At 53.0% G+C, this 8,929-nt stretch overlaps 2 protein-coding genes across 4 annotated transcripts in view; one reads left to right on the forward strand and one right to left on the reverse strand.

Annotated features, from left to right (window-relative positions):
• NACC1 (nucleus accumbens associated 1, BEN and BTB (POZ) domain containing) overlaps positions 1-3,349 on the forward strand; it is a 5,781-nt gene extending 2,432 nt beyond the window's left edge. Inside the window, exons 5-6 of the mRNA XM_005881582.2 lie at positions 447-713; positions 879-3,349. Coding sequence (XP_005881644.1) covers positions 447-700 — 254 coding nt within the window. The 3' untranslated portion in view covers positions 701-713; positions 879-3,349. The remainder of the gene's footprint in view (positions 1-446; positions 714-878) is intronic.
• The window catches only part of STX10 (syntaxin 10), a 10,948-nt gene that overhangs the window by 1,485 nt on the left and 534 nt on the right, over positions 1-8,929 (reverse strand). Inside the window, exons 2-8 of one of the 3 annotated variants that reach the window (XM_005881579.2) lie at positions 8,748-8,917; positions 8,491-8,585; positions 8,354-8,416; positions 6,021-6,128; positions 5,838-5,940; positions 5,658-5,752; positions 4,235-5,566 (exon numbers count right to left, since the gene is read on the reverse strand). In XM_005881579.2, coding sequence (XP_005881641.1) covers positions 5,664-5,752; positions 5,838-5,940; positions 6,021-6,128; positions 8,354-8,416; positions 8,491-8,585; positions 8,748-8,917 — 628 coding nt within the window. In that variant the 3' untranslated portion in view covers positions 4,235-5,566; positions 5,658-5,663. Of the gene's footprint in view, positions 1-4,234; positions 5,567-5,657; positions 5,753-5,833; positions 5,941-6,020; positions 6,129-8,353; positions 8,417-8,490; positions 8,586-8,747; positions 8,918-8,929 lie in introns of those variants that run through there. The other 2 variants (XM_005881578.2, XM_005881580.2) reach the window with 2 other exon arrangements.

An 8,929-nucleotide genomic window follows, 5' to 3' on the forward strand; every position in this document is an offset into this window, starting at 1 on the left:
TTGTGGGGGGGGGGGGGGGGGGGAGGTGACAGGGCACTGAAGGGAAGCCTGTGTCCGATGGGAGGGTGGGGAGGATCTTCAAACTCAAGGTAGTTATGAAGCAGCCAAGCCCCAGCCAGTTGTTGGGAGAGAACTCTTTAAGTTTGCAGGTGGAAGGAGTCTCCTAATTCCTAAATTCTGCAAATAATCCACATTTTTCAAGACCACTGGGCCACCCTGTCAAACCCACATATGTCCTACATGTGGCGGAGCTTAGTGAAGCATGGAGCCAGCTAGTGTGATCTAGCATGCTCTCTGCAAGACCTCTGTTCTCTCACCTCCAAGAGGGGTTCCACCGTGTCCTGGGGGTGGGGGTGGGGGGAGTCGGGACAGGCATGGCCAAGGGCCTTTTGGCGGTGTGGGAGGCAGGGCCACCTAGGCCTGAGCTGTCCACTCTCCCCGCACAGACTACTGCCAGAACTTTGCTCCGAACTTCAAGGAGAGCGAAATGAATGCCATTGCGGCCGACATGTGCACCAATGCCCGCCGCGTGGTGCGGAAGAGCTGGATTCCCAAGGGGAAGCCACCAGAGGGTGATACCTACACCACCTTCATCAGTGACACGGGCAAGCTGGAGCCGGACATGATGGGCGTGGAGCACAGCTTTGAAACAGCCAGCCATGATGGCGAGGCTGGCCCCTCAGCCGAGGCCCTCCAGTAACCCCCACCTAGCCCTCCATAAGGGGAAGCCGCCTGAGGGTGATACCTAAACCACCTTCATCAGTGACATGGGCAAGCCGGAGCTGGACATGATGGGCGCGGAGCACAGCTTTGAAACAGCCAGCCATGCTGGCGAGGCTGGCCCCTCAGCCGAGGCCTCCAGTAACCCCCACCAAGCCCTCCATGAGGCAGTCACACTCCCCCTCCTGTCACCCACCCACCATCTTGGTCACGAGCTACTGTCTGTCCCTCCCCAGGACCCGCAGGGTGTGCTGCATGCTCCAGCCCCTCGGCCTCCCGTCCCACCCCTGACCCCAATCCGAATGGGCTGGGAGAGGGTGGCAGTGGTGCGAGCTCTGCGTGGCCTTCTCTCTCGCACACAGTCAGGGAGTACTCGCTCCGCCCTCTCCTAACCCCTAGCAATTGTTTTCCCATTCCACTCAACCAGGCCGGGCAGGGGAGGGGCAGTCCTCTGCTCCACCCTTCACTGCAGCCCCATGGGACTTGCAGGGGCCCCGGGGTGCTCAGGACCCCTCCTGCCACCACCTCCCAGTGCTTCCATGTTTCCAAAAGCGCCTTCCTGTCTCCTTCGTCTGTCCCTGCACCTGGGGCTGGGGTAGGCGAGGCTGTGGGGACTGCTCTTGTGACAGCTGAGGAAACCTGAGGCTCCGAGAAATTACACGACTGACCTAAACTGACCTAAGGTGGCAGGCGGTGGTGCACCCAGCACCCTTCTCTCTTCCCCACCCTGTACTCAGCCTCTCTTGCCCCATCAGGCCCCTCAGACCTGAGTGAGGGGCACAGACCCAGAGTTTCTGAGGATAGGAGGAGAGGTTTTGGAGGCTCACAGGTGCGTGTGCGTGTGAATGTGGAGAAGTTTTGCTTTAAAATAAATGAAGATGAGAAAGGCAGTGGAACCAGGGGAGCATGCTGGCGGGCTGCTGCCCTTCCCTCCCTCCCCACCCCATCCCACGGCAGGGCTCCCAGCTCCCATCCCCTGTACATACTTTTTAAAACATTTTTTTAGCTAATGAAATATTGAAGTATAAGATTCCTTTTATTTTTCAAACCAATGGGACTGTGTCTGATGTCCCCTTTGGTCCCTGGGGGCCATGGAAAGTAGGATGGGGTGAGGGGTGCGGGAGTAGGCTGAATGTGTGCGTGCATGTAGAGTATGGGTGCACGTTTCCAAGGTGGGACCCCAGGCCCAGCCATCGCCTGGGCTACATTTGAAGGATATCCCTGGTCTTGGCCTGTTGGCAGAGCCTAGCTCCTGGGGACAGGGCAGGACCCACTGCATTTGTTAGCAGTTGTTTGCTGAATTGTCTCTAACCATTCCTCTCTTTGTAGCCTCATCCAGTGTGAGTGATTTTTTTTTGAGTTTTACATGTGAACCAGAGGGTTCTTTTTTCTTTTTCTTTTTTGCTCCCCACCCCCCTGTGCTGCTGGGTGTCATTTGACATTTTTTGTCTAGCCTTTTCCTCACCTTTCGCCTCACCTCTCTTCTCACTTCTGGTCTCCTCCCGAGTCTGACAGCCCATGGCTTCCAGAGGCAGGAGCTTGCTAGAGGTGGGTGGGGCTATACCAATGGACCCTTGGAATCTGACTTGGAGGCCCCATCCCCCACCCTGTAGCCCCCACCAGCCTGTGGGAAGGGGGTCCCTCCAGCATCTGTTTGTAGAGTTGGAGGTGTCCGGTCTGGCTGTGATCCTGGCACTCCTCTTTCTGGCCCAAGTGTGTGTGTGTGGGGTGGAGGCAAGTGTATGAGGGGGGAGTTGACACCCCCAGCTAAAGCACAAGCACCTTAGTCGCACCTCCCCTGCCCCTCATCCTGGCCTTGACACTCTACCCCAGCGTCATCCCAAAGCACAATATCCCGGTCACTTGGTGGGCTCCTGGGGCCACAGAGGGGTGGGCTGGGGTTCCAGCCAGCCCCCAAAGGAAGCAGGAGTCTCCGGGTACTCCCCCTTCCAGGCCTTAGCTGGGGGCCAGCTCCTGGGACTGGTGTCCTCTCCCTCCCTACCCTTTTTCTGGGCAGATCCCTGCCTAGTCCCCCTCCGTCTTATCTTCAGGCAGGGCTTGCCCCTGTCCTTCCTCCATTCCCTTGCAGCACTGGGTTGGGTGGCAGAACCCCTTGTTTCAGGGACCCCAAGAGGTGCCCCTGGCTCCAGGGGACTGTGTGTTGGTGGTGGGAGAGAGGGGGGTTGAGGGGCAGGGGGGAATTCCTCACCAGGAGAGCCAAAGACAGGGTTGTGCCTTACCCCAGGAGCCACCCCTGTGCCCATCCACCCTGCCCTTTCAGGTGGCCTGCTGCTTTTCCTCCCCTCCTGACCCTCCCCCCCAGCCCTGCTCTGAGCTGCATGGTTCCCACCCCCACCTGGACAGCCAGGAAGGAGCATGAATGGAGAATCACCAACGCAAAAAAGACTGGAGGCCTCTGGCCGCCCCTGTTCCCGTAGGACAAGCCAGCTGCTGTGTCCGCGTGGAGTGCCAACACCTGCCCTTCTCTGGGCTGAGCCCCCCACCCCCACCCCAGCCTGTAAGTGAGATTGCACATTAACTACTGTAAGGAGAGGAGTGCACTGGGAAATGTGAACATGAGAACATCAGTAACACTGATGAGAATAAACTAAACGCCTTTGTAACAGCCCTGCAGCATGCTACTCACTGGGGGGCAGAGGGGTTGTAGTGGCTGGAAGAGATGCTGCACACTGGGTTCTCATTCTGCAGAGCAACACCCCCACTGCTCAGGACTCACGTTGACAGATGCAGCAGGGTCCAGCTCAGGGTGCACTTGGGAGTCGCCATGCCAAATGTCACATGACAGAACATCCATCATGTGAGCGGGTCGGGGCAGCATGTTCTTTTCCAATGGTAACAGGTGCAGACCCAGACCACCAATGGGTTCCACTTAGAACACCCTTCAGGCTACCCCATATGTAGACTCACAACACTGCCCAAGGCTGTTCCTGCACACATGGCCCCTGCATGGGAGTCCCTCCAAAGCTAGAAGGGAAGAGGCTCCCTTGAATGGGCTACTGACCCACTAGCTGCCCTGTGGTCTGACACCCCCCACACTCCATTATGGCAAACATAGCTATAGATCCCGAGGATATGGAAGGACAAAAGGTTCTATGGAGCCAAATAAAGACATGTAAGTGCCTTAGGATCCCATTTATTCAGTCATTTCAAGCAGCCTGGGAAGGGTAGTTACCTATCAGGGATCCCATTGGTCAACAAAAAATCTGCTGGGAGGTGGACAAGGAGGCTACATCTCCGCCCAGGCCAGCTCCTTCCACCCATGATACAAAGGAATGATGTCCATGGGAACGATGACTAATATGCTTCAGGTTGACCCTTGCAGTCAAAAATCCACATAGAACGTTTGACACCCCCCAAAATTTTACTAAGCCTAGTGTTGACCAGAAGAAGCCTTACTGATAATATAGTCAGTGAGCACCTATTTTGTATAGGTACCATATAATGTATTCTTACAATAGACAACAACAAAAAAAGGTTAAAGTTATAAAGAACATACATTTATAGTGTTTATTTTTAAAATCAGCATATAAATGGACTGCACAGTTTAAGCCTGTGTTGTTCAGAGGTCAACTGTACTACAATTCACAGGATGAACTGGGTATGTCTCAGTAAGACCAGCCCATTTGGGGTCCTGAAGTCCAGCATCAGCTGTCAGGGGTTTTGAGGACCAACAACATTGCCAACAAAAATTCAGAGGTGATGCTGCCCCACCTGACTCCCAGAAGCACATCTTTTAACCCCAGAAAGACTTAGAACTGAGTATAGAATGGGCCAAGAGAACCCAAACCATCACATAAAAAAGGAGTCTGTACATACTTGGTTCTTTTTTGACTAACTGGCCTGATAGAGTAGCATCCTGGTAACATACAGCACTCCAGAACGTGTATATGAGTGAGATTCATGGTTCCCACGCCTGATTAATGTGGGGGATGGAAAGGTCTGATGATATCTAAGGTTCACAGTGCTTACAAGTTTACCCAGCTTATATAGGAATCATTTCACACTCAGGAAGGCTCTATGGCAAAGCCCTTAAATTTACAAACGCTGCCCTATTAGAGTGATGCATCACAGAGGGAACTAGAAACCAGCTGTGCAGTGGAGCCCAGCGTTACTTGGAGGCACCTCAGAAGTGACCACTCAGCTCCATGGCTAAAGCATTTACCTACTTTGGGTACAGAACAGGCAAAAGATGTTTAGGTTGAACTTCAAACGCTCAAGAAACATTCATGGTTTAAAATTTTCAGTGGCAATAAAATTATCCATCATGAAAACCAAGAAATTAACCAGAATAGTCTTTTCTGCACCTAATACTGGCCACTGAAATCCCTAACACGCACACATGCGTACACACACGCACACACCTGTGCGTGCAAATGAAGTTTAGAGTTCCCACTCAGGAAGCAGCCACAAGTTTAGAGTCAACATACCATATGATCTAAATACGTATAAAAAAGGCTGGGATTTTATTTCCAAGTTGGCACATATAGAAGGCATAGGGGTGAATAAATGGCTTTGGGACACTGGAAATAGAAATGGGGCAGGGTGTATCTGAGGTCCCCCTACCTCCACCACCCCCTAAGTGCACTTGAGAAAGGACCAGTGGCGGGGGCTCCAACCAAGGGCCCTGAAGGTCCCACTGGCTCTCGAGAGCCTTGGGACAACTCCCCAAACATGATACCCTCCTCCCAGGGGGCAGGGCCCTACCAGCTCCCCCAGCTTGAGGGATCAGCCCCCTGGGAGAGCCAGGATCAGAGAGAGAAGAGCAGGATGAGAACCAGGAGAAGCACCCCCAACAGCACCACAATTGCACACCACTGTCGGCGGTCTAGGGGTAAGAGGGTCAGAAGTCATGAGGGAGGCAGCACCACCCCATGCCTCCACCCCCCCCCCAAATTGCCTCCCCCCAGAGAACTCACCACTTGTCATATGGGACACTTTGGCCATCTTCCTGAGGACCCCATCCATCCGGGATTGGGTGTGGTCCATCTCATGAGCAAAGGTGTCCAGCATGCTGCCAAGACCAAGATGGTGTAAGCCCTCGAAGGGCAGCCGGCCTCAGGCTCCCGGCCCACCCTGGGGGTCCTGGCCTCACATGCCCTGCTCATCCAGCTCCTCCCCAACGCGGCTGGACATGTGTTTCAGAACCCGGATGCTCCCAGACACCATTTCCAGCTGTTCATCCTGTTGGTCCATGATCAGCTGCAGAATGGAGAGGTGAGAACTGCTGTCATCAGGGAGACCTGAGCTCCCCCAGCCCATGACTGACCAGCCACACAAACCTGCTGTGTGGCCTGTTGCTCCTCAATGTAGCGAGAGGTGACCGATACCACGCTGGCATCCAGCAGGTCACTGGATGGCTTCTGGGCAGTTGGCTTGCCCATTAGCATCTGGTGGGGCACAGAACACAAGCTCAGGGAAGGACACCCACTCACCAGAGAGCCAGACACAGGCAAATTTAGATGGTGGTTAGTCAGTAAGGCAGTGTTTGAAGTGCAATGGCCTGGGTTCCCCAGACCCACTTAACATCAAGGTGACAGACCCCAAGGCCATACCACTTGACCTCCCTGTGTATCAGTTTCCTCATCTGTAAAATGGGGAGAACTACAATCCTGTTTGCTGAGGTTGGAATGAGAAAATTAATCCACAGAGAACACTTATCTATAAATATAAAAGGCTAATATGCTAAGTATCCATCTGACCGGTACCTATGATGCACACTGACCACCAGGGGGCAGAAGCTCAATGCAGGAGCTACAGTGATGCGCACTGGCCATTTACAGAGAAACGGCACCTCGACCTGGTGCCCACAAAGCAACACTCGGCTTCCCCCAAGTGGGACACAGGCCCCACCACCACCCTGGAGTGACACCCCACCAAATCGCAGCCGACGCTGCTGAGACCCCATGGTGCAAAATGTGGCCCACAGCCCAGCCCAGCCCTGAAACGGTGGCTGTGGGCTCCAGGTAATGATGTCACATAACAACACCCAGCTCCCTCTCCCTAGCAATTAGCCTCCTCCGAGTTTCTTCAGCCCAGGAACACGACTTGCTTTATAGCCAGGTGGAAACATTTTACACTGTAACCAAATGTCTGTGAAGCATTTCATGCCTCATCTCATTTGATCCTCACAGAAGTCCTGGAGTAGGTAGAGAGGAGACTCAGTGGAATCCTATTTGCTTTTCATTAGCCGGAAAATGAAGATTTAGAAAGCTTAGAAACTTGACCTGACTGAAAAGAAGAAATGATGAATCTTGAAAATGACTTAAGGTTTTCTCACTGCACAGAATATAGTCAAACACTGCTGCAGTTAAATATTTCACCCTTTGTTCTCCCTGCATGATCTACAATAATAATCTGTTCATGTTGATATATACTGCTGTGTTGCTGACAATTACCTGAAAGAGAAATTGGGGTGCTTCACTGGGCTGGGAAAAGTTTAGCTACATCAGAAAGCTGGTCTAATTAAGCAAGTTTATTCTATATATATAAAAGGCTAAGTTGACCCACATATACGCAATACATATAAAACTCTCACTGGGGCCAATTGCACACGTGTGTTTCAATCTGTCATTGTCAATCGTGAATTTGGTTGACACTTCTATTATAGAGGAAGGGTGAATAGCGACATTAAAATATTTCTTCTAATTAATTTCCTTTCAATGTGCACGAATTCGTGCACCGGGCCACTAGTTACCATATAAACAAGTGTATGTAAGAATTTGGACTTTAATCCCCAAGGCAGCACACCAGGAAAGCACATAGACCAGGGGTGGGCAAACTTTTTGACTCAAGGGCCACAATGGGTTCTTAAACTGGACCGGAGGGCCGGAACAAAAGCATGGATGGAGTGTTTGTGTGAACTAATATAAATTCAAAGTAAACATCATTACATAAAAGGGTACGGTCTTTTTTTTTTTTTAGTTTTATTCATTTCAAACGGGCTGGATCCGGCCTGCGGGCCATAGTTTGCCCACGGCTGACATAGACACTGCTACAGGACTCCAAGCTGGTGTGGGCCTCAGCTCCCCCACCCTCCCAGATCCCATGTGGGCTTATGATGGGATGGGGGAGAGGCTGGTGGTGTCACAACATACAAAGAATGGGCATGCAACACAGAGGGGAAAGGAGTACAGACAGGCAGCAGGAAGCATTCAAACAAAAGGCATGAGCAGGCACACACACAAAGCAAGCACACCCATGGGGGTGGGGGGGAAGGTGTGCATGCACAAGGCAGATAAGATACACTCAGAGGCCAAGTTCACACACTCAGATAGGTCAAGAGCATACACAGAAAAAAAAGTAGGCATTATGCTGGAAACAGTAAACACAAAGAAAGTGGATAGGTATACAGACACCACTCACCCCCCACCCCACCCCCACCCCGGGAAACCAGTATAGACCTCCAGGACAAGGCAGAAGGGAGTATTATACAATCAGTGAGGGCTCAGGTATACACATACAGAAAGCAGGCAGGTAGACAGCCAAGAGGACTGCACACAAGGAGGATGGGCACTGACATATAGGGACAGACGTACACTTTCCCAGGAACAAGCAAACACGCACTGAGAGGCTCACCCTGAAAAATGTTTCGGGTCAGGTCGAGATGCCTTACCTCTCTATTATTTCTCTCCATGAAGGCTACGGCTGCTGGGCTGACCATATGGTCCTTCATTTCCTGGGGGTGAGGACAGCATCAGAGAGTAAAGACGCCCCAACCTCCACCCTTACCCCATCATAACCTCCTCTCACCTGGACCGCTTCCCGCATCCGCTCCACGAAGACCTTTCTCTCCTGCAGGTCCCCAGCTGGGAGCTTGAACTTGCCTGGGTTGGCTTCCACTATGCGTAGCCCCCGGGTCAAGAGTCAAGGCCACAGCTAGACACAACCCCCTCATCGGCCTCAAAGCCTTCAACTCCTCCCCGGTGTCCAGCCTCCCAGATCCCCCTGCCACCGCAATGGGCTGGCTCTCCCAGGCCGTCCTCCAACCCTCCGACCCGCCAGGATATCGATGGTCTCCTCCAGGTCCTCGAGGTCCCACTCGATGCTGCGCAGGCCATTCCGCAGTTCATTGGTCGTCCAGTCCAGCTCCTCGCGGCCGACCGCGGCGCCCTCCTGCAGGAGCTCACACCAGCGCTGGTACAGCCCGCGGGCTGTGTTCACCGCCTTCTGCACCTCGCTGCGGGCAGGG

The sequence above is a fragment of the Myotis brandtii genome, unplaced genomic scaffold, assembly GCF_000412655.1.
Source record: "Myotis brandtii unplaced genomic scaffold, ASM41265v1 scaffold680, whole genome shotgun sequence".
Taxonomy (NCBI): Eukaryota; Metazoa; Chordata; class Mammalia; order Chiroptera; family Vespertilionidae; genus Myotis; species Myotis brandtii.